The sequence below is a fragment of the Podarcis melisellensis genome, assembly GCF_964234715.1.
Source record: "Podarcis melisellensis genome assembly, chromosome: 13".
NCBI classification, from domain to species: domain Eukaryota; kingdom Metazoa; phylum Chordata; class Lepidosauria; order Squamata; family Lacertidae; genus Podarcis; species Podarcis melisellensis.
In genome coordinates, this window is record NC_138545.1 from 31643175 (window position 1) to 31668647 (window position 25473).

At 45.7% G+C, this 25473-nt stretch overlaps 2 protein-coding genes across 14 annotated transcripts in view; both read right to left on the reverse strand.

Annotated features, from left to right (window-relative positions):
- Positions 1-7809, reverse strand: part of ASIC2 (acid sensing ion channel subunit 2) — a 381636-nt gene extending 373827 nt beyond the window's left edge. For 2 of the 4 annotated variants that reach the window (XR_014162415.1, XR_014162416.1), the window contains exon 1: positions 1465-4421. Coding sequence is in view for 1 of the 4 variants with exons in the window: in XM_081885630.1 (XP_081741756.1) it covers positions 1465-2046 (582 nt within the window). In the remaining 3 variants the exon portion in view is untranslated. Of the gene's footprint in view, positions 1-1464; positions 4423-7303 lie in introns of those variants that run through there. The other 2 variants (XM_081885630.1, XR_014162417.1) reach the window with 2 other exon arrangements.
- Positions 7810-14825: 7016 nt separating this feature from the next.
- The window catches only part of ATP6V0A1 (ATPase H+ transporting V0 subunit a1), a 42198-nt gene continuing 31550 nt past the window's right edge, over positions 14826-25473 (reverse strand). For all 10 annotated transcript variants that reach the window (XM_081885170.1, XM_081885169.1, XM_081885177.1 and 7 more), the window contains 3 exons: positions 24078-24195; positions 23359-23530; positions 14826-16542 (listed from right to left, as the gene is read on the reverse strand). In XM_081885170.1, the coding sequence (XP_081741296.1) occupies positions 16449-16542; positions 23359-23530; positions 24078-24195 (384 nt within the window). In that variant the 3' untranslated portion in view covers positions 14826-16448. The remainder of the gene's footprint in view (positions 16543-23358; positions 23531-24077; positions 24196-25473) is intronic.

Genomic DNA, 25473 nt, shown 5'->3' on the forward strand with positions numbered 1-25473 from the left:
GAGTCACCCTAGAGGACAAGAAGTTTGCTGAACAGTAGCATACAGGAGGATATTATGCTACACACGTTCAAACTCCCACCCACTTCTATGCCCTGATGTTGTCATCTTATCTTTCTGGCCTGGCTCCAGGGTCTTTAATGGCAACTAGTAACAAAGACACAATAAAGTAAGTCAATTCACATCACTCTCCTTTCCAAGCTGGGAAAAGCTTCACTGAGATTAATGTCTATGTTTCCGGTTGCTGTTCAAAGCACACAAGCAGGGTCAAAAAACTGGTTCACACATGCATGTTGTTCCCTTGATGACACTGCACCCGATGGCTTGGCATGGGAACATGTGAACCAACTCCACTGAAAAGCACTGTGTTGGATGAGATACATGGGAACATGAATCTTCTATCTGCTGTGAGTCATGCATGCACATATACACAAGCCACAGTCATCAAATGAGAAAAATGCATGTGTAAATGGTTCCGGGGGGAAATCAGGTAATCCTACTGTCCACCACACAACAGCCACAGAAAAAAAGTTGCCAGAACCACCAGAAAGTGACAGTCTTCCTTATCTCATTGCGCCCCTTGCCACCCATCAGTCATAGATCTCTCTGTTTCCCCTAGGGCCAGGAGCAGCTCAGTGGTAGGACACATACTTGGTTCAATCCTCAGTTTCTCCAGTAGAAGCATCCCATGCAGGTGGGCTGAGAAAGACCAGTGATGTGGAACTTGTGGCCCTCCAGCCATTGCTGTCTCCCAGCTCTCATGTCTCAACCACTAAAGCCAGTGATTATAGGAGCTTGAATCCAACAGCATCTGGAGGACCACATGTTCCCATTCCTACTGGAACATGAAATCTTGGATGACTGCTACCAGCATAGAGAGCATTTAGATTAGCTGGACCAACAGGCTGACTCTGTCCATTACAGTTTTGTACCTTGATCTGAACCATTATCAGCAAGAATGCATAATATCATTTCAACACTCATTTGCTGCCAAGCACCATCCAATGGCCACTGATCTCTACATCTTCCATTAAGCCATGACTACAATCCTTCTCCCCACCCCTCCTGTCCCGTACTTCCAGGAACTGCAACAACCAACCACTAGAGCAGGGATGTGGCCCTCCAAAGGTTTGATGGACTCCCATTTCCATCAGCTCCAGCAAGCATGGTCAGAGGTCAGGGATAATGGGACTTGCAGTCCATAAACATTTGGAGGGCCACAGGTCCCCCAATCCTGCACTAGAGAAAGTAGAAACATTAACAGGCCTTAAGCCTTACACTCTTCACAACCTGAAAAGCCCATTGGCCACAAGAATAGCAGACAAACCTGCTTCAGTTCAAGACAGCTGGGTCACCAAGATATATCAGCCAGGGTCTCCCACAGAGATACCCAATTTTCACTTCTTGGGTTGTCCCCATTGTTACCACCAATGCTAAAAGGAAGGCAAAACTCTTGTTTGTACTCACAGTTGTGAAGTTCTTCTCGCCACACTCCTGCCCCCGGAACTTGCAGTATAACAACATCTCCTTCATGTCATGGCCCACACGCCCCATGAACTCACTCATGCTGAAGACTTTGGCTCGGTGATGCTGGAAATTGGCCTTCTCTCGCAGGATGGCCAGGACTGCTGGGTCAGCGAGATGAGGGTGAAGGACCTGGAGGTTGACGTCCAACAAGGCCAATAGGTCGCCAGCATGGTACAGGTCATTGGTAGTGAGGCGGGAGAAGCGGAACCCGTTGAGGTTGCAGAGGGTGACAGCTGGGAAGACCAGGCTGTGGGCAACGACCTCATCCACTCTGGTGACATGCTGGTAGGAGAAGTAGTAGACCAGCCGCTCGGAGCTCTCCACCAGAAGGAGGCCCAGGGAAGCCACAAACACCAGAGCCCACAGGGCCCGCCGCACAGTCATAGGTCCATAGACAAAGATGTGGCGGATTCCATGGAGGGTTGAGGTGTTGGCAAAGATCTGGAGGCTGGAGGGCTGGAGGCTCCCCAGGCTTCCCTCGCTGGTGCTCTCCTTTAAATCCATGGAGAAAGGATTGGTCATGAAGGTGCCACTTCCCTCCTCTGACTGCAGCCAGTTTCTCGTGCGCTCCAGCTTTCCCTCATGGGGTGAAAGAGGCAACAGAAGCAGCCAGCAAGCAGGGCAGCTGCATGTGAGTGTTTGGGTGGCAGTGGGGAAGGTGCTTGCTGCGTGCTCTCCCCAGCAGCCTGGCAGGGACAGTGTGTGTGGGGAGGGGGGGTAAAATGTTTATTTAAAATCCATTGCAACTCTACCGCTTGATTTCCTCGCTGCGATAAGGAGGGCTGGTTTTATTTAGGGAGACACCAAGGTGATGTGGAAGAGATGTGGGTGGGAAGGCAAGGAGCAGCCAATGGAAACAAAGCCCTCCCCCTTCCCTTTCTCTCTCTCTCTCTCTCTCTCTCTCTCTCACACACACACACACACAGAGCTAGTGATGAGATTACCAGTGTGTGAGAGTGTGTGTGTGTGTGTGGTGTGTGCGCATTTAAAGGGGAGCAGTCCAAGCTGCTTGCAACCCATCCGCTAAATAAGTCTGAGCTGCTTGCAACCTATCAGCTAATGTTTTATGTGGAAAGATGCTGCTGCCTGCCTCTGGAGCCAACACACTGCAGAACAGAGCAAGGTTCTTGAAGGAGCGGGAGGACTAATACCACCACCGCCCCCACTCCCTGCTGATGATTTTCCGGGCTGCTGGATTCCAGCATCCATCTCCTCTCTTCCCTTCTCAGGCTGCATCCCCTACCCATGTCTTTTAGTCTGGGAGCTCCTCAGAGATGAAGCCAAGAGGACGACAGACAAAACTCGCAGGACAAAGGGCTGAACATGACCAGGCCTTCGTGTCACAGCAGAGCATCTGGGAAAGATTTGACAGCTGTACCCCCAGTAGTTGCTGGTGCAATGAAGGAAAAACAGCCAAGGCTGAGCTCCAATGATGCCTGCCAAGAAGGATTCGCCGGAGAACGCACTGGCAGCAGCAAATAAGTTTGCCTCTTTTTTTGCCCTTTAATGTTTGCCATCTGTCTTGACAGGGTACCATCGGCTCCATGAACCACCACACTTCCCTCCTTCCTCATCTGATCCCAGGCTGACAAACTGCAGGAAAGAAGAGTTTATCATCAGGGTATGTTACAGTGCCAGCCACATTGATTCTAATTACTTATAAAGCTAATTCTATGTTACAGGGAAAAGGAGTAAGTGTCCAGAATTTAATGAAAGCTTAGCCACATTTTTGTCAATGTCTTAAAACTCAGAGATAGATAAGTAAATGGCAACAGTGTCTTAAATGTGTTTATCAGTATACACTTGTGTGTGTTCGTGCGTGCATGGGCGGGGGGGGGGGAGAAAGAGATTTACCACATTAATTAGAGACTGAGAGCATCCGTATGTGAATGCCAATACTGTATTTGGCAACCTTCACTGTAATATGTGTTTTAGCCAAAGTTAAGCACTTTAGGGCTGCAGTCCTTGGTGCACTTACCTTCAAGTAAGTCCCATTGTATTAATTGGTACTTCTGAGCCGAAATCGTTAGGATTTCCCTGTAAGCAGATGAACTAGGGAGCAAGTCCCACTGAATACAGTGAGGGTTAACGTCTGAGAAAACACGCATAGGATTGTGCTGTTATTCCTATTCATCTCAATGGGAGGATTAGGCATATAATTAAGCCTTGCCTATAGGAATGAATGAGACGTCAAAATGCTTAGCTTTAACTGGATCGTGCTCATGAAATATTGCAAAAAAGAGAGGAATGTGCAAACATTTACTTTTCTGTCATATTTGTATCCCAGACTTAATCCAAGGACCTCAAATCAGCATATGTGGGGTTCTTCTACAACCACAACAATCACATGAGGTAGGTTTTAGGATGACAGAAGGTGACTAGCCCTAGGTCAATCCTGTGAGCTTTGTGGCTGAACAGGGATTTGAACCTAGGACTTTTCTGCTCAAAGACTAACACTTGATTCACTACACCATGGCTGCAATCCTAACCATGCTACTTAGAAGTCTCATTGAGGTCAATGGGACTTGTTTCTAGGTAAGTGGGGTTAGGATTGCAGCCTTGCTCGTCTATGAAAATGCAGAATAAGCACATGTGGGTGAGTGAATATATTTTAAATGAGTGTCTAGTTATGTGGACAAAAGAACTACTTCCAACCTCCACAGTCAGTGGCAGTTTAACTCATTATTACTTATCTGCTGCAGTTACTGATACCTATTTTCAACTTTCCCTCCACCCTCTCAGTTTCGCAAAACATTTATCGATTTTTACAATTCCTTGCAGAAGTATTTTATCAAGCACTTTTCTTTTCTCTGATTTTATATCATGCACTTGAGCACGCACATACAAATTTCACAGCAGCGTATAAAGGGGTCACATGAGCAGATTTTACATGTCTTGTAGTCCACTTTTATTGCATGTCAACCTGAAAATAAATTTCACTTAGAGAATGTGGCTTCTTTATTTATTTATTTATTGAATTTATATACCGACCTATAGCCGGATGTCTCAGGGTGGTTCACAGAACGAAATCGGTTCTTGGCTTAGTCCCAAGTGTGCACAAGATACCAACTTTAAATTTTGAAAAAGCACCATGGGGTGGGGAGGTGAAAAAAATAGATTATCTGAGGAGCAGGTAGTAGGCCTTTCATGGGCTATAATGCTTACATGCATGCATACTGAAACAAAACATATTCAGGGTTACACCAGATGTGGAAGAAGATTCAGAGCAAGAGGCCAAAGTATGACCATTGGTATTCCCACAATTTTTATTTTTATTTTATTGTGAGCACAGGAGGAACCAGATTTATCACCCCAGCAGGTAAGTCTGTGTGTTCCAGTAGTGGCTGGCACCTGTTAGGACTTATAGGGTGGAAGGGAGGGAGCCCAGCAGCAGGTCCCTGCTGAGTTTTACAAGATATTAACGAGAGGAAGCTGGCACAACCAAGGCCACCCCCTGCACTGGATATTAGTAAGAAGACAGGCAGGTGGGTACTGGCTAATGTTGATGGAGCAGTGCCCCATTCACCCAGATGCACCATTGCCAGTGTGTACTTGGTCTCCAGCAAGCAGAAGACTAGTTGAATGTTCCTCTTCCGCTCCCTCCCTCTCCCCACCACTGCATTTTGCCTGAATGGCAGCAGAGATGAATACGCTGGCAAGAGATGCCCATGTGTTCCTTTGCTACCCTAACAACTAATACTTAGAGGGCCATTAGCTTACCAAGAAGCTGGCCTGGCTATTCCAACAACTGAATCCTCCATTAGATCTTAAGTCTTGCTGGATCCAGGAATTACAACAATATTGCTTCTGCTAACAGCCTACATAGGTGCTGCTTCTGGCCCTATTCAGTAACCCTTGCTTTCTAGGGCTCAATTTATGCAAGAAAAGCCAAATGAAACAAAAAAGCAAGGAAAATCCTGTCTTCTCACCTTCATTGGCTAATGCATTGGGGAAGCATGGTCTTCACTCCTTCTTACACCTAACAATCATGCCACTATTGTTGCTTTAATTGGCAGAAATTGTTCCTAGAAAAGTAGAGGGCTTGAATTCTTGCTCGATAATATTTGGTCTTATAGTGTTTTATTTCTTTATTCATTACTACTTGTATATATGATGTGATTATCATAATTGTTATATATTATCTTTAATAAAATATTTTGTGTTAAAAATGCTTTTTTCAAAAAGAACAGTGCTCACATAATGTTAAGGAAAAGGAAAGGTTACGGAAGGCTTACTAGAAATGGAATTCACAAGCCTCAGTCTCTCCAATCTTAGCCAGATCTCAAAGCCTCCTGCAACCTCCACCTCCCTTAATTCAAACATTAAGACTAGGAGCTGCAAGTCTCTAGTTCAAATCTCATCCCAACTAGGCTGCTGCTACCTCCCAGGCCTGACATCTATAACACAGAGGAAATAACCACTCTAGCCTCCTTAAAGAGATATTGCAAGGCTGTATCACTCTATACCTTTAAAGCACATTTGAGTACAGCACACACACCCCTCAAATAATTCCGGGCACAGTAGTTTGCTAAGGGTTGCTGGGAATTGTAACTGTAAGAGGTAAACTACAAGGACCAGATTTTGTTTTTGAGGGAAATAAATATGTATCTTTCTCATAGCAGACCTTATGAGGATAAGCAGCTTTTGAAATAAAAATAAAAAATTGGTAATCTGGGCCCAGTGTAGGGCAGTCAAATGTAAATGAACAACAAAGAGATAAAGTCACAGGAACAAATTAATAAATATATCAGCAAACAGTAGAAACAAAAACAGGCAAATATGATAGGCTAACCGATAAGATTCACCAATGACGAGAAACTGAAATCATTCAAACAATACAATACAGTGGTACCTCAGGTTACATACGCTTCAGGTTACAGACTCCGCTAACCCAGAAATATTACCTCGGGTTAAGAACTTTGCTTCAGGATGAGAACAGAAATTGTGCTCCGGTGGCGTGGCGGCAGCAGGAGGCCCCATTAGCTAAAGTGGTGCTTCAGGTTAAAAAGAGTTTCAGGTTAAGTACGGACCTCCGGAACGAATTAAGTACTTAACCTGAGGTACCACTGTACAAGTAAACAACAAATCAATCCTCTGATAATTATAGGACAAGTTTTCCAGGACTAAAATGCATTTCATACATTTTTTCAATCAACTGAAAATGCAAATGAATAGCAATTGAAGACCCCTTGGTGTCTCAGTTTTCTTGCAGATTTTCTCTTCATTTAGGAGAGCACCAATATACTATAAACTTTGAAAATAGCGTCACCCACTATATGAAGTAGAACATATAATGCAAGACCACCATACATAATATACTGTAGTTAAAGATGCCTGTTGGATTTCTATTAGGTGCTACCATGCATCTGAATACAAACACCAGAGTTGTAATTTTGAATTAATGCAATATACAAAATTAGAATATACAGTCATGGGAAAAAGAAAGTGCACCCTATTTGAATTCTGTGGTTTTACATATCAGGACAGCAATCATTTGTTCCTTGAAAGGCATAACTAATTAGTATTTAATTTTTCACACATGGCTTTTCCATTTTGGCTTTATTTCTGTTAAATAAATCACAACACAGTGTAATATGCCACGCATCATTGTTCACCTGAGATTGTATTTACCTAATTTTAAGACCTGCTACAGAACAAGAAAGTTGTTATTATGTCTTCAAATGTAAAACCACAGAATTCTAAGATGGTGCACTTTCTTTCCCCCCCATGACTGTATGAAATTACATTACGGCAAAAAAAGACAACCTCACATGCTTACCTTCAAAGTTGAAATCTATAGCTGTGGTACATTTTCTTTCCTCAGCGTAAGTGAATGCATAAACGGTACTCACTTTAAAAACCCCAAACTGAGGCCTTCTGTGGGAGTGAAATTACCTACTCATGAGTTAACACAGCTTAACAGGTGACTCCTCAACTTTAATGAGGAACTAGCCTTAAAATACAATTAAAGAAACATGTGTGATAACCTGCCTAACAAGGTCCTAGTAGCAGCTACTGTTATGGTCTTCGATCATTCCTGAGCCCACCTACACAATTCCCAGAGTAGCTGAATAATCAATCCCTCTTGTCAGGAAACTTTGGGAATTGACACTTGAGGAGAACATTCCTAAAAACTCTCAGCACCCTTAGCAAACTACAGTTCCCAGGATTCTTTAGAGAAAGTCATGCCTGATTAAAGCGGCATGTTTCTGCTTTAAATATATTGCAAAGATGGGGCCTGAGGCCTTCCCGCAATCTGAGGCACAAGAGGCAAGGCCTTTTTCCTCAGAGGCACTAGAGAAATTTACCTGTTGCTTGCATTCTAAAAGGCAGTTAAAACCTCTTTCTTTCAGAAGGTTTTTTTTAAGTGGGATTTGCTGCCACTGCTCTGAAATGTTTTATAATTCTTCCAGAGCCTCAGTTTTAGTTTGACTTGGACCTTTCGGGATAAATTGTTTTAATTTCTGCCTGTCACTGTAACGCAAAATCCCGCCTTCGGCATTTTTTACAAGAAGTCAGGATACAAATGCTGTGAATAAACAGGCAAACAGACGGTAATGAAGAGATTATACTTCAGAAGCTACATGAAAGAATATATATCTTGTTCTGGAAGCCTGAAGCCAGTGACCACAATCTGACACCCACACAATAAATGCCCTCCCTTCACAGGCCTGGTTTACATCGCTAGGAATTATGCTTGGGGAAATAAATAGGAAATTCAAATGGGGGGAGAGTGGAGGGTTGCTACTGCAGAACGTGATCACAAGATGGCGGCAAAGAATTAAAATTGGGAAATACATATGCCTTTGCGAAATGTCTGGGGCCTGTGTTTATTAGTTTAAACGTGAAGTCTTGGTTGTGACCAGTTGCTATGCTGAAGGAGGAGAAATGGTGGACAAAGTGTCCAGTCAACTAAAAGCTCTGACTGGTTGAGAGAGGAAGAAGCTCATGGTATTAATTTACAGGACAGAGGGGAGGGGGGGAATTTAGTTGACTAGCCTTTTTAGAATTCAATTGGGCAGGTTTCCCCCCCTTCAATACAGACTTTAAATCCCTGAAGCAAGAGAGCATAGAGCTATACTAACTGAGGGCTCCTCAAAATGGCCCTCAAAAATGCTTGTTTGCTGTGCCCACAACCAGGGAATAATTTAGGCCATGCCATCTTCCCCAGTTTTTAACTTGCATTCGCAATATTCCAACACACAGTTGACATTCAGCCAAAATTTTACGTAGGCCTCTGAATGTTATTCTCTCGATAGGAGCTTCTTCTTTTAGCCAGAATTCACCAAAACTCAGTTCCAGCACCTCTCAGGTCGGCACCATTGCCATTGTAAGAGTACAAGGGAGGCATTCGTGGTGAGTTCCGGCACCTCTTTTTCTAGAAAAATAGCACTGCTCTCAATAAATAAATATACAGTGGTACCTCGGGTTGCGTACTTAATTTGTTCCAGAGGTCTGTTCTTAACATGAAACTGTTCTTAAACTGAAGCACCACTTTAGCTAATGGGGCCGTCTGCTGCTGCCGCGCCGCCGGAGCACGATTTCTGTTCTCATCCTGAAGCAAAGTTCTTAACCCGAGGTAATATTTCTGGGTTAGCGGAGTCTGTAATCTGAAGCATATATAACCTGAAGCGTATGTAACCCAAGGTACCACTGTACAGCTCAAGTGTCAAAAGTCAGGATAAAGAAGTACGTCTTCAGCATTCTCCATAGGCTGTTATAATGAAGGCGACAGGCACACCTCTAATATGAGCACCATAGGTGCCAACTCCCTGCCAAAATTCCACATGAAGGGGCTGGGCACCCACAAATTTTGGTGCCAGGGCCTTGCACACTGCATAGCACCCACGGCCCCTGGCACCCATGGTCACGGGGCCAAGTTGGCACTCCTGATGAGCACTTGTGAGTTGGGCCCAGAAACAAAATGGCAACCAGCACAGCTGTTTTAAAACAGGGGGGATGTGAGATCCAAACAGAACCCTTGCCAGTAATCTGACTGCTGCAATTTGGACCAGTCAAAGTTCCTGAATTGTCATCAAGGGCAGCCCTGCATAGAGCCCATTGCAGCAATCCATTCTGGAAGATACCAGAGCATATCTGGAAGATATTTAGGATGGTTTGGAGGTTAGTGTGATGTATATCCTGTATTCAGGGACGCAGGTGGTGCTGTGGGTTAAACCACAGAGCCTAGGACTTGCCGATCAGAAGGTCGGCGGTTCAAATCCCCACGATGGGGTGAGCTCCCGTTGCTTTGTCCCAGCTCCTGCCAACCTAGCAGTTCAAAAGCACATCAACCTGCAAGTAGATAAATAGGTACCGCTCCGGCAGGAAGGTAAACAGCGTTTCCGTGCGCTGCTCTGGTTCGCCAGAAGCGGCTTAGTCATGCTGGCCACATGACCCAGAAGCTGTACGCCGGCTCCCTCGGCTAATAAAGCGAGATGAGTGCCGCCTCCCCACAGTCGGCCACGACTGGACCTAATGGTCAGGTGGCAGTCTTACATTCTATCAGTGTTATTTATTAATGTACTGTGCTTTTATCCAGCTTTTCAGATAATTATCATCTCCCAAAACAGCTCACATCAGTTAAAAGAGAGAGGTACAGACCCTACCATCAGGCATGCAAACAAAAAAAGACTACACGGACAAGGAAAGGGATCTGGAGGGAAAAGGCAGAGGAGCCATCAAGGCCCCCTCCAGATATCCTTTTTATAACCAGCAAATTTATTACCCACCCTTCACTAGCAGGTTCCAGGGCAGGTTACAACAATATAAAATAGCAAACAGTACAAACCGATTACAATCACAGGAATAGGGCAGGCCCTAAAAACAGACATCTCAGGTGCCAAAGGCCAGTTTTCATGGTGCATTATTATTCATGCTCATGATGGTATCAGGGCAAGTTATTCATGGTCCCACTTTCAGTACTGTTTGTACAGACAAACATTTTTGGAGCTGACACACTGCTTTGTTTCAAAGCAGTGCAGGTCCCTGTAACGCCTTGGTGACACCCTGTGATTTTTGTATACCACAAATTTCCTGGTTTATTTTTTGACCCACTTTTGGTGCTCTATAGTCCCCTTCTACCTGGCAATAATACAGCAACACTGGGAAAGCACCCCAGACCAACTAACAAAACAGAAGGATGTGCGGACTGTCCGGTCTAAATCTACCACAATGCACTATTACAGCATCAATGCCATGTTGCAGAATACATGCCTCATTTTAAAAATAATAATAATCCAACCAGCTTGGAGGGACTGCAACTCTTTAAGGTCAAGACAAATTGGTGAGCTAGGTTGATTGTTTCATGCTGGTGGCTCTTTTTCCTGTTGCTAATGGATGAAAGCAGAGTGCTCTTTCCCCCTTACTTCTTCAGTAGGCGCTTGTGTTTTTTTCTGGGTGAGTTTTCTACAGCTGCTGCTTCTTTGGCCAATGGATGGGACAAGGTTAACCTCTCCCTTGCCTTTATGTTTATTCCTGGGAAGCAGAGGGTGCAGCGTCACCAAGGAGCTAGACCCCCTGGCCAATGGCCAGATCCAGAATGTGCTTCCCTGCTACTCTCCAGTCCCAGGGCTTACTGTTACAGGCTGCAGTCTTTACACTTACAGACTACAAGCCAGGCCATAGTGATTGTAATATACTGATTTTAAAAAAACATTATGGTTATTTATATTTGAATATAAAAAATATTAAAAGTAAAACCCTAAACACAGTCCAATGAGGACTGAGACTTTCAGTTGGCACAAAATGTTGATGGATTGCTGGAGAAGAGGGAGATGGAATGGAGTATCCTGGGGGGGTGGGGAGGATAGTGAGCTTGATTGAATCCTGAACAGGAATGCTCCACACTGCCAACCTTTTGCCGAAAGTCCAATTTGTAAGAATAATACTGAGGAGTTAGACAGTGCAACGCAGGTCAGTTTTAGTATCTTTGTATAGGAGGTGCTTAGCTGGAGGCTGAGATAATAGTTGCTCACTAGGTCAAGATAACCTGGGGCCAGTCACTACCTCGCAGGCTAACCTAGTTCATAGGCTTGTTGTAAGGATAAAGGAAAAGGGTATGTATGTCGCTTTCAAGGTCCTTGGAGGAAAGATGATATGTAAATATACTTATTTGCTCAAGGATACCTAGTTACTTGATGGCAGAGGTGACATTAGAACAGTGAACTTCCCAATTCTTAATTCAAACTTTGAGCTGATATGCTTTAAAAGCTCACAGCTGGAGCCACTTTTTTAAAAATAATAAACTTGGTGAGAAAAAGCATCACTTCATGATCCTATGGTACAAGATTCAACATGTTTCCTTCAGAATAAATATCAGGCCTATTGGGTTTAATTGTATTCTGGACCCAGTTACAATGTCATGTGGGGAAACTGATACATTTTACCAGAGCCCAGAATTCAAGGTAGGGTGGTATCAAAAATATTGGCTGCAAACCTCTTATCAACTTGGGGCAGGGCAAGGGGAGAAGAGAAGAGAAAGTAGGCTAAGTTGCAAATCGTGCATGAGGATGTTTGTCCCAGCTTTTCTATATCTATCAGGGTGACCTGATGCTGTCAGATTTGCTGGAGCCAATGAGAAGGAGTGTTGAAACATTTCCCAGAGTCCCTTTATTCCTGCTGGTATTTCCTATGCAGGGCAGAAGGAAACAGCAATTCCTCATAACCAGCAAGGCATTGTTTGGGAAGAAGGCATATGAAAGTTTGCACAAGCCCCAAATATGTTGTGATATTCAACTTCAATGATTACACAGAGATGCCTATTCAACACACTTGTCTGTACATTGTTGCTTGGACCAGAACCCCCAGTCTGGTACCTGACTTCAAATGCAACGCCAGTCACCTGCAGTTTCATCAGAATAGCGCCACAGGCAGTTTCTCCAATCACAGGATCAAGGTGCAGCTACCATACAATTATTTCTTCTCAGAATTTGCTCCAAATTTACAGCAAGTAACTGGAGTGCTCTTCACTCTGACTGCAAACGTTGCCAGGGGAGAAAGGAAATAAAGTGTTGTTGCTTTGACTTACCAGCAGAGACAGTGAAGCACCAGGATCATGAGCAGTGGAGGGCAGGGTGAAAAGACATGGCAATTCAATGTTAAAAGCAGAAATGAGGAACCTGTGGCCCTCCAGGTGTTGTCGGACTCCTAACTCCCATCAGACCCAGCCAGCACAGGTAATAGTCAGGGATTATGGGACTTGAAGTCCAGGAATATTTGAAGGGCTGCAGGCTCCACCATCCTGTCTTTAAAGGAACACATAAAAGGGGGGGGGGGTGTACAGCAAACTCACAGAGCCTTTGGCCAAAGGAAGTTGCACAGTACCTCTATTCTAAAAGAGGATGGGTCAAGTCTGACCACCAGATAAATTTGGGGGTGTGATGACAGTGTGTGGAACCCACTAGGGAGGAAAGGTAAACCAAGAAAAGCCTGGCTCAGTCTTTTCCAGCTCTCACCAAAAATGCCAGAGCACTCAACCATCATATCTCATATCCCTTCTCTCCTACACTCTGATTGTGCCAGCTGTCACCCAGATATTTATACCCACTGCCCCCAGCTGTGACTTTCTTCTCTAAAAAGTGCTAAGAGTTCAAACTTTCACAGAAACCTTGCTTCCTCTTTCTGTTGCAAAAAGCAGAAGTGCACATTCACTGTGGTTAGGCATTCAGAGATGTTCTGATGTGATGCATTTTCAAGCATTAATCTCTCACTTTCCTTATAGTGACAAAGCTGGTTCATCACCAGCCTCGAAAGGGATTTGCATTCTATGACTTCCAACCAATGCCCTTTCTCCACCTCCCCCCACCCCAAGGGAGTGTCTCTCAATCACTCTTTAAATCCCAGCATGCACATGTGTAACTTGAGATCTTATCCGCAAAGCATCTTGCTCATCTTTTATTTATTTAGGACCATCGGTGTGCATGGTTTTTCACAGAGGCCAAAGAGTCCCCTGGTACCTTAAAAGAACATGCAAATTTAATGGTGGCAGAAGTCACATAAGGAGGAGCATGCAAACCTGAGGTTTGCTGCAGCTCATTTGCAGCTACTACAAACAGTATGAACCATTGTAACTGAACTGCAACATCATTTGCACTGAAAAATAAGAATCATGTGCATGTCTGGCAAGCTTGGAAGAGGCTAGGCAAAAACCTTTCCCAGATGTGCTAGTTTTCAATGCACAAGGGAGTTTTGTTTGCCTGGAAGGAATATAGGTCTGTGTCGACCCGCTCCTCTCATATCCCATGTGGCTCTTCTCCCCAGGCACTGTGTAACAGAACTTTTGCAGAGGGAAAAGGATAGCACACGCTGCTCCACCCCTCCCCCAGCCCACTTAATGTTTCTTCTCTTAATAAGGATGGATCCATGGACAACTGGAAGTTCCTTGCCCTGAATTCTGAGTGAGCATGGTTAGGATTGTGCTGTAAAGACACTAAACATACCTCCCTTTGCAGGCTGTGTGCAATTTTAGGGAAGAAGTGAGCCATTCTGGAGCAACTATAGCCATGCACTGCAAAACACAGAAGGGAAAACTTCCCCACAAGAAGCTGACACGACACAGCTGTCAAGGGTGGTTTATAGTGCTGGCTGCAATGTAAAAGGTAATGGACATTTCAAGTATCAGCACAAGTTTTGCAGCAGCTGTGAGACAAATAACTTGCTTCCTTCACTTCTCCAAGGAAACTTGTGCTGTTGAGGAATTACCCTAAACCCAGCTATGCCAATGGGAGGGCAAGGGCATATCTTCCACCTGCAGCACGGAGAAGGCAGCAAGCTCTGGAGCCTTTTCTGTGGATGTAGAGCCTTTTCTGTGGTCTTAGGCCTACCTGAAAGACCACCCACAGGAGACAGCAAGCCCAGCTGTGTGGATTCTGGGATTCCTTGGAAACCATGTGGTATTGAGCAAACATTCAACTTTTTGGAAATTAGAGGGTGTTCCCCTCCACTACTTCTTTTTTTTTTAAAGGAAGTTTTCGGCTCTTGTAGCTGCAAATATTTGTTGGGAGTTCCACAAGCCAAAGGGGAGGCTGAAAAAGCTTGCCCACGCAGTCGCTGGCTGTAGGCAGGACTTTGCCTCTCCCATCAGCAACACAACCTGAAGCATGCAAAGTGGCAGAAATGTGGAATACACCCTGCAAATTATGAGAGGCAATCCCATCTGCATCATTCATACCAACCCCAGAATTCAGTTTTTAGACTGCATGGGTGCAATATTTATTAGTTGACACAGCCCAGACAACCCCCTTCCGTTAATCCTCCCCACTCCAGGCACAGTCAAAGAAGATCAGGACACACAGGAGATCAGATGAACTAGTTTAATAGACACAGTGATTGGCTGATGAGGACCAGCGGGGAGAGGGAATACTTCACTTGTCCAAAACAGCAACAGTAAACACAATGACCGGTTGCTCTCTATTTCACACATACACATGGCAGCACCTGATACTTCAGAGTCTCTACTCAAGAGCAAATAAGGGATTAGCACCTGCCCATAAAGTTGCCACACCAGTTCCAGTGCTCTTGCCTTTAGTGTGCGACACAGGTGGCCTCATACTGAGACGCTTCTAGAACAGTGCATGCTTAAGTCACACAAATACACACGAATCATATAAATACTCAGCATACAGAGGCACAGAAAGCCCAGCCTCTTTCCTATGGCAAAGGGAAGGCAGATGCTGCCCGCCCTTGGGAGATTCCTATTTTCCTAGGGAAGCCCACCCTAAAATACACAAGGGCTGCTGTGGATGGCTTCTACAAATGCTCAGTAGTAATCGGGGTGTGCAGGTTTCCCCACCCTGCTTCTTCTTTCCATCTAGTAATGTCAGGGTTACATAGGAGCTTCCTGGAGGTGAAAGTCCCTCAGTTTCCTTGGAACAAAACAAGCCATTCAGAGTTGCAGGCAGGGTGAGTCAAAGTTTCCTTATTAACTAATCCTGCAGAGCCAGGCACAAGTCGGCTCTGCAATGGGGCAGGCAAGCAAACTCCCTCCCTCGCCGACCTGCTCTTGTCCAGGGAAGGACAGTTCCAAAAACATCCAGTTGTAATCCCATGTGGGGGGGTCACCTTTCCCAAAGAATCCTTTGCTTTCAGTCAGAGTTTCCTAGAGGATTATGCCCACACACAGAGGGGCGAGGCAGAGAAGAGGGGACAAAATGTAGCTTACAAGCAGTAGAGCAAGAGCAATGAGAGGGGGAGGGAATAGCAGCCAATGCTCTGCTCAGAGGTCAAGCTAGGACGTGTGGCAGGCGCAGGTGGGGTGGGAGCTCTCTTGCCTGTCATGTGTGTTGCCTTTTAAGCAATTTTATGACAGCAATTTAACTGAGGGTATGGCAGAGCAAAAGTGCCAGTAAAAGAGGAAAATCTGCCCCCAGCAAATCACTGGATAGGCATAAAACTGGAATACAACTTTTGCACGGGGCAAATCTGGGACTTGTTGCAAGTAGAGGTCTCTAGAGGTCAGGAGAGATAAGTGTGTGTGGTTGGACTGAGGAATAATGGCCCCTCTGGCAAGACAATTTGCCAGAAGACAAGTTTCTAGTCCTGTGTGTTCTTGAACTGAAATTCACTTTCTGGTACCAAACTGAGCAGCTAACATGCTGGTTATTAACAGGCTGCAGGTGGTTAGGATGTGCTCCTCCGTGGTAGTCTCCGTCTGTGCAACTTGAAGGACACTGCCCCACCCCAGGACCTGCCAAGGTGATTAAAGAAGCAATATTTTCTTATGATTCTTATGTTTTTCCTATTATTCCCTTTCTCTTTTGAGTGGGGTTCTCATGAGAAAAGCAAGATATTGTCACACTAGCAGCTCGACTACACAACAGGAGAGCTATACAACTTCAGATTTATCACACACAGGCAAACACAAACACATGCAGGAGGGAGCCAAGGTTTACTGCCACACATCCATCCAACTGGCTTCAAGAGGATCATTCATCAAATCTCCCATCACGGATGTTGTCAAATGAGAAAGGGAGGAACTTGAACCCGGCGCCCATGTAGAACTTGTTCTGAAATTCCACCCTAGTGAGAAACAAAAAAAGGAACACAAGAAGCAAACAACCATCAGCTCAGGAGGCATGTCGAAGAATTTCGAGATTCAAAAGTGGCAGTGACCTTATCCTTTCTATGGCATTCATGTTTTACTACTGCAATGTACCGTTTCAGATATCCCAATTCCCCGTCCAAGTTTAAACCCACAGGCCCCCTCCCGGTTGCCTTTGCAGAAGGTTCAAATTGCAGCAAATGTGAGTGGGTATCAGTGCAAGGACTCAGGCATGCAAGCGATAACAGCACTCTATGCCCAAACATAGGAATGGGGAACCTCAGGTCTGGTGGCTGAATACAGGCCCCTCTATCCATCCCTCTGGACTCTCACTGGCCCTGCTCCACACCCCTCTCAAGCACTTCTGGGTGCCTGGGATGTGTCCTTAAAGTGGATCTGGCTAAAAGGCCCATCTAGTCCAGCCCCCTGTTCTCACAGTGGTTAACCCCATTCCCATGCGGAGCCCCAAAGCAGGACCTGAGCGCAACAGCACTCTATGCACTCGTGAGTCCAAGAAGCGGGCATTCTGGGGCGCACTACCTCTGACAATGGAGGAAAAACACAATTATTGTGGTTATGTCTATCTCTGCTAAACCATGTGCATAGGAGACTCAGGGCAAGGGGCACACCTGGACTGAATGCCCAACACAGCACTACTTTAGACTCTCTCTTCTGCATCTGGTTTAGCATCACAACAGGAAACCAGGCACTGAAGCAGCTTCCATGGATATACCCCAGAAGAACCATGAGTGACAACCCCTGCAAGAACAGGCTCTTTAGAATTCTGGAGTGTCAGCGATGCAGAATCCTATTCCTCATCTCTGAGGTCAGGATGATTTGATGGTTCAGAATTCCAAAGAGCATTCTGCAACCTCCCACAGATGATGATTTTCTTGAAATTCCCAGGGGTGACCAGTTAGACACCCATCTCAGAACCAGCCAAGATTCTAACACACATACACAGAGAGCGAGAGAGAGTGCTTCATGTGGTGTATACCGTATTTGTATTCCACCTTCCTCCAAATTGTTCAGGGCAATACATAGAGGTTATCATATTTTATCCTCGCCATCCACTGTGAGGCAGGCTAGGCTGAAATATAGTCACTGATCCTAACGCATCATGGACGAGAGGGGTTTGAACTGAGGTCTTCCAAGGCCTTTTTCAAATAAACCACAGGGGTGTAGCACAACATGGCATAGGTACCCGGGTCCCCCCCTCCCAGTTCTTGCAAGGCCTTCAGGGTTGTATCTGCACCAGAGAACTTTGCAAGTATGTCACATTCTCCCAGTGGTGACTTTGTGGAAGGTCACTACCTAGACATCAATCCAAAGTCTTAGGTTCACCCAGTCAAGTCAGGGTCACTGTTATCATGTCTTCCTAACCTATGAGGTTCCCCTCAAAAAGAAAAGGGAATCAACTATTCAAGTTGATTAGGCTTTGATACATTTCACAAAGTGGAACAAAAATCTTCCATTTTGGAAAAAAGCTAAAGACTCAGTACTGAAATCCCATACAAAAAGCAAGATCACAGTTCGTTTCAGATCTGTGTAGCTCACCTCAGCTGTACTCCAAAAACAATTCTAAATGCCCATCTAAACCATGGCAAGCGAGACGTCTTTTATTTGAACCAGAGCAGTCTGGAGCCCCTCTTCTTCCATCACCAACTTCAGGGTGCCACAAGGAAACACCAGAGAAAGGAACGGAGGCCTGCATTCCAGGATCGGTTTGTTTCTTTTGCTGTTTTGCCGTTTCCACTAATGAACTCAAAATGTAAAGGGAATGGTACTGGAAGGCTGCCCAATCATAAACAGGCACCAAACATGGAAAGAAAAACCCCATGATTCATTAAGAAAACAAACCCCGTGCTCCTCTCTTGGCTCTGTGGTGAGAAACATTTTCCATCCCCTTCATCTGCCAGATACAGAGAAAAACGGAGTACGAGTTGATTTGCTGCCGCTGCTCCTCTAGGGTGGAATGTTTCAAGTGCAGGATTCTTTTTAAAGACTAACATCCATCTTGCAAACCCAAATACACCAGAGAACACAGAGAAACTTCATTTAACTCAGGGGCAGTGAGAAGGCATAATAGATCAAGCAAACTCTCATACACCTTTGCAAGCAAATGCAACACCTTCTCTCAAAAGGCAAAAGGCACAGATGGAATTTGTCAGCTACCAATATGAACTGGCCTTCTCTCCCTTTGCAAAATCTCCAATTTCACGATTCGCCTGCCAAACCCACACGAGCAAAATCCCTGCACACAGAAGACTAGTGCATCAGGGCAAAGGTTATGCTAGAGCTCTTCTTCCTGATACACCACCTTTCTACGTGCAGAGATTTGTGCATGTTAAGGAGCGCTTAGTCATGTGAGCCGCCCACCCGTAGCCTGAAGCGATATATCCCAGATGCAAGCAAAATGCAGCCTCTGTTAAGCTAAGAAGGGAAAACCAATGCAGAGCGAAAGGGCAGAGGATTGCAACAGCCCACCACCACCACCTCCGCTCTCTTTGCCCCCGCCAGCATGCCCACGTCGCTTGGACGGCGAACAGCTCCCCCCTCACTGAGAATACCAGTTGCGCTGCCAGACCGCCAAGCATTCCCAGCATATCCAGGGTGTGCCAGCTGCACTTACAGACTGGAAACAGCTGCGCGCTCTGCTCCTCTCCACTTGTTTCACTAATTGGCAGGGACATGGGTCCAGCGGGAGGGAGGGGTGGCCATATTTCAAGCCTTTTTTAAAAGAAGTTAGCAAGTTTCAAGACTCATGTCTCTGGCGACAGGCATTGCGTGATCAAGAGGCAGGCAAGAAATTTGTGGTTCACATCCAAAGGGGTGGGGTGGGGGAGCTCCTCGGTCTCAGTTTCACTGTTCTCCAATGGACACGCAGCGATTCAGCCCAGGAACTTTATGAATTGCCAGCCGTCGGGTCCAGGGAACACAGTGTCTGGAAACATTACCTTCCACATGTCCCATGTAGAGGCGTGGAAAGCGGTTGGAAGGGGCTCCCATTTGCAGGATTAGATGGTGGGCAGAGAAACTGCAGGTGGTCAGGAACAAAGTCCCACTTTCCCCCCCTCCCGGGCAAGAGGAGGAGATGGGTAGCACCGAGTCAAAAGATTGCAACCCCAGAAAGCCTTGCATGATTTCAAGAGAGGAGCTGCTGATAGTATCCTACTGTTAGACAAGAGCACACATACTTGAAGGTCCCCTCCCTTCTTTGAAGATTGCAGGAGCAGAGGAACACAATCCCTCTCCCCTTCCGAGTTCAGCTCAGATTCTACTAAGGCCTGTATCAAATTAAGTGTATACACACGGAGACACACAAAGTTCCACAGAACATCCTCCCTCAACGGAATGTTCCTCTCCTTCCAGCCATGGAATGTGTAGCTCCCCATTGGCACCTAATTACCTGAGCCTTCTTCCCCTGCCCCCCCAACCTCCTGGCCCAGCCATCTGGAGCTAAGGTGGTTCCTTGCTTTTAGCCAAAGATCTCGCCCTCTCCAAGTGGAACAAGTCTCGCCTCCTGTGCATCGTGCAGCGCCGGCCAACTGGATAACTTTCATTCTGTTTTCCTGGCCTCGGTTATCTTTCTTGGAACGCAGTTCCCTAAGGCTGAAGGGTTCTACTTCATGCCAGTTATTAAGACACAGAAAAGCAGAGAGAAGAGGACTGCATTGCCATCGCTCTCTTTTCCATTCCATTAATTTTACGCCCAAGGTGTAGGGAAACTCCCATTCCAGATGTGCATCAATCCTCGGAGCACATCTCCATCCTGCCCTCCATCTCAGCCCTCCTAAGGTCTCAGGTGGCAAGACAATGAACCCCAACATGCCTTTGGCTGCAAACTAAATGTCAAAAGGGCCCTTTGTGCAGCTAAGGGGGTAAAGCGTGATCAGCCAATGGCACTGGCAGTGAAATACACACTTGCTTCCCACACAGCCGCGGAGATAAGGAAGCCCCCGCTTTGCAAAACTATTTGTTTTTTAGCCAAGGCAACCATCTGCTTGGAATGTACTGCTGCCTGAAAAGTTACGAGATAAACCCATCCCAGCCGGGAGTGGCTAGGCTGAGGAAGGAGAGATGGAAAGCATTTTTTCCAGCAGGAAAGAAGATTCACTGTTCTTCCTCTCCAGTGAAGGGTGACACACCCTCAGCTTTTGAATTCTAAGAGGAAGCAACAAGGCTCTGCAGTAAAGCAAATCGTTTGCATGCAGATGGTTCAAGGTGCAATCCTTGGCATCACCAAATCAGATGGGTGCCAGGTTAACAGAGCTCGACATGGGAGCTTGGGAGGGTTGGTGCCAGTGGAAGAACTGGGCTGGATGAACCAATGGTCTGACTCAGTATAAAGACCATTTGCTGAGGCCAACAAAATCTGCCAAGTCTCCTCCCTCCACTCTACCTTCCATATGTGTGCGTCACCACCTTGCAGATTCCACTGCTAAAGGGAAGAGATGCAGGAGCTGCAAGTTCCACATCTTAGCCCTGAATTTAGTCACCTCAGCAGTCAAACTCCCCAGTTTATTGCCCCCCTTAAAGAACTTTGCCATCTGCCTTTTTTAAAAAACGCACATGCACAACAGATCGAAAACAGCTCATAGTAATTTTCTAATGCAGTCGTTACCCCCAATGGATGTGGATTTTGCAATCTGGAAACGTATTTATATTTGAGGAGCAGAAGGTTCATTATTTTGCACCTCTAAATAACCTATGTGCAATTTTTCACCCTTTGCGAAAACCTTGCTGAGAATGGTTTGGCTGCAGCTCATCACCGGCTATCCAAATTATGATCAACTGATGCAACAGGGAACCTCTCCTCCACCCCCACCCCCACCCAAACACACACTGCACCCACTTGCTCTGTACTGACAGAAAACAGCACCTTGAAAGAACTCCAAAGCCATCTCTCTGGCTTTCTCCTCAAAGTTTTCAGTTAAGAGTCACTTAAATCAGCAGTGGGGATTCCTGTACACACCCAGATATTGACAGCAACTCCTGCCCTACAGCAGAATGACTCAACCGCTCCTATCTCCAGACACAGCTGGTCCCTGCTGGAAGCTTATTTGTTTTGAACTTGGCACAGAGAAGAAAAGGCTGGGCCAGGACAGCAATCCCTGGCCCCTAGCACAAGATCAAGATAACAGCTGATGTCATGATTGCTTGGGGTGCAGCTGCTATTGTTCTGCTAAGATGGGCTTTCCTGACAAGGAATGGAGCCCAGTCAAACCAGCCACTGAAACTTGAAGTAGGGTCATGAAAACAAACGTCACAACCCGGGCCTGACCGAGAGCAGGAGTTAAAGCTGAGTTAGGAAAAATCAAGCTGGATTCTGGAGGGAGCCTACAGCTCTAAAATGTAAGAAAACTGCTACTGCACATGGAAGTGTTGACACAACATGGTCATCATCATCATTCATCAACGGCATACAAACTTACTATATGTGTCCATTCATTTAAGTTTACACTATTCTGCTTCTACAGCAAAATGATCCTAGAGGCTGAAGCACTTTCTGCAAGAATTGGGAATTTTTAGTTTAGAAAAAGGGACAGGGTGGTTTATGAAATCATGGTGTATAGATAGTGAATATTCTTTTTATAATGTTGAGATATACCAGGCACCCATTAGTTGTTCTTTCCAGAAACAATTGAAGACATTTTTGTTCTGACAAGCTTTTCCAGCTGGATGTAAAGATGCCTTGGGTTTAAAGAACAAAACAAGATGAACGGCCGTCTTCAGTTTTGTCTACTGTACTGTCCTTAAAACTATTCTAGCTGTTTGAATGTGCCTGCAAATGGATCTTAGTTCTGATCCAGTAGTGCTATGCCTATGATCTTAGGAAACAGCATGGAAGACTTTGCATGCCATCCTTTTTGCAAACTACAGCAGTTTTGTATGGGCAGCTCCTGGGATCCAAAGTGCTGGCTAGGTTTATGCAAGGGCCTTGCTTGTTAGTTGACCAAAAAGGGACTCCTTCAGATTTGGTTTGAGACCAGCCAGTTTCAACCCCCAATTGAACCTATCTGCAGGTAAAGAACTCTCTCACTCATTCATGCTTCGCAGTGCACATTGACCACTCTTTAAGTTGATGATGTCGGCAGCACAGCTAACCCCAGCCTCAATCTAGTCTATATGCACTTGTGTGATTGCCATAAAATGTAGGGAACAAGCTGAGCTATCATAATGATTAAGGTTTTAAATGATAATTTTAGGTTATATGTTAGTGACTAAGTTTTAATTTATATATTTTTAAACTGTTGCTATATCTGTATTGTCCCTGTTATACCTAATTGCAAATTCAAATGTATCCCTATCGTGTTTTATGACTTCCTTGATATTGTATGTGGGCTGGAACTGGTCTGTGACCGAAATAATAAAATTCATTCATTCTATATGCACTAGATATTGCGCATTTGAGGACTTGCAGGTCTATCCTGCAAGTAGTTAAGGGACACCCCCTTTGAACTTAGAAAAGCCCCCAGAAAGTAATCTGATGCTTGCCAAGGAAAAAGCACAATCAGAACAAATAACCATGCATCTGAGAAATATGGATATTAGCGTGACTAGACCTAAACAAATAAAGCTGTCCTCTCTCCAGCCTAAACCTGAGTTCATCTGGCCCAGCAAGGTCTACTCTGACTGCCAGCAGCTCTCCCAGGGTCCAGGCAGGAGCACTTCCCAGCCATTCTTCTTGAGATACTTTAAGTAGAGATGACAGAGATCAAACATGATGTAAACTTTGTACCCACTGTGCTTTTGTTTGTCTGCAGTACAGAGCTGTACCAGATGACACTTACCAGTGCAAGCGGAGGGCATGCAGGAAAGCAGAGAGGCCCTCCATGATCAGCAAGATGGCCACTGTCAGGGTGGCAAAGGCAGCAAACACAAAGAACATGCCGAACCCACCAGCCAAGCTCTTTGCGCTGAGCCCCACACGCATCACCATGGACCAGAGGACCTCAGAAAGCTCTGTGATGAGAAAGACAGGAAGAATGATCACCGATCAGCAAGGGCCACAGTTCTGGAGGAGAGGGGATTGCATGCCTGCCTTCACTCTAGCTGCTCCTCTTTGGAGGGCAGTGCCCACTGCTCTAATAAAAGTGAGATTTCGGAAGCTGGATGAGTTCCCAAAGTGAGCTGTGCTCCTAAATCACACCCCAGACCAATTTTCCTTTTAAGAAAAAGCAAAGCCTCCTCCTGCTTAGGGTCCAAATTCTGCACTCTGTGGACATTTCAAACTCATTCTCACAAGCTACCCAATGCTCCCCTGCAGAGAATTCAGAAGATTTCAATAAGAATTTTGGGTGGGCAAAAAAAGATACTGGGCAGAGAGGAGACTGCTACATAGTCTTCTAGCCCTCTCTACATGACACGACCTGGAATGAGAGTACACAAAAGTCATTGGCTACTACCACAGGAAAAAGGGCTTGTGACACCTTCCCCCTATTCTCACAGCTCATATTTCCCCTTCCTCATCCCTGGACTCAAAAGAGCCAGCCATGGTGAAGCTACTCACGTGCATGCGCCAGGCTAAGCGCCCAGAGGCGAAGATATGACGCTGTGTTGGAGATGCAGCCCAGGCAGTATTCGATGGTATGGATGGCCTGGTGAACAGCCGTGTCCCCAAAGTCAAACTGCAAGAGGAAGTAATAAAGCCAGGTCTGAGCAGTGGGCAGAGCGTGCGGCAATGACTAGACAGCTAGAAAGCAGGAACAGCAGCAGTAGCAGCAACAGCAACTAACTCTATTGCAAGGGCACTCAAAGCTCACAGCTAGAACGCTGGCCGGACTATTTCCCTCTCTGGTCACCAGGACTTGGGAGGATCACTTGCCCAACACAACTCAAAACTGCAGGACACTCAGCACCATTAAAATGTACAAGTGTTCAATTGCTTGTTCAGATCTAAGACTCAACTTGAATGTTCCTCCGCCCTGCCCTTCTTGGTGGCAAACTGAAAGCTAAGATTTGGTAGCTGGATCAGGCACAGACAGCAGGAGTCACTCTATCCATGTGTCTATGGCAGAATCCTTATTTGCCTGGCACTCAAGCGGCCTTGGAATCCAGAAGTGATAGACTGCGAGGGAACTGGAGTTAATTAGGAAGAACTAATGTCGGCATACAATCAGGAGAGGCTCACATTTCCATTACAAAACTGGGTGCCAGACAGAACCTTGCTTGCCTCTGCTGAGATTTGGTTAAGCCTGCTGTCCCCTCTTGCTTGCCACCCTGTCATCCCCCCACTGTCCCCAAATCCTCTTAGGAAATGCTGCTTAAGTCACTATGGTGAAAGTTTGAATAACAACTAGGAGGAGGAGAAGTGACCAGAGAGAGATAAAGTGTTGCAAAATCAAAGTTGTGAAAAATCCCATCTTAGTATTTTTGTCTGCCACATCTCAGAATCTCTGGAGTCTTCTAGCAATCAAACGGACTACACCCAGCTAAAGCTGCCAAGTTCCAAAACTGTTCCAAGATAAAGGTGAACTGAGCGCTCTCTCATCCCCCTCCAGTATCCAGCACAGCAAGCATTTCAGACTGAGGAAGGCAAGCTACTTGTTAACATTTAGGCCTCAAGCTTTGGAAGCAAGAAAGAAAAATTCTTAGCAAAAGCTGCCCTGATGAGAGTGTGCCAAGCAAGCTATGAAATTACTAGACTCCAGGGATGCACATGCTCTGCATCAAAATGATCCAAATTTGCTTGGCCTCCTTTTGGCATAATCGAGTCTGATGGGTTCCCACCCCGTCCCCACCATAATTATATAACTGATTTTGCTAGTCATGCTGGGGGGGGGGGGGGCAGGGCAGGACGACAAGAAATGGTAGCAGGCAATGAATCCCCACCTGCAATAAGCAGGGCAGTTTGTTCAGCTACATTCCATCCCCCACCCCGGCTTGTGACATTTCAGTAGGCATTT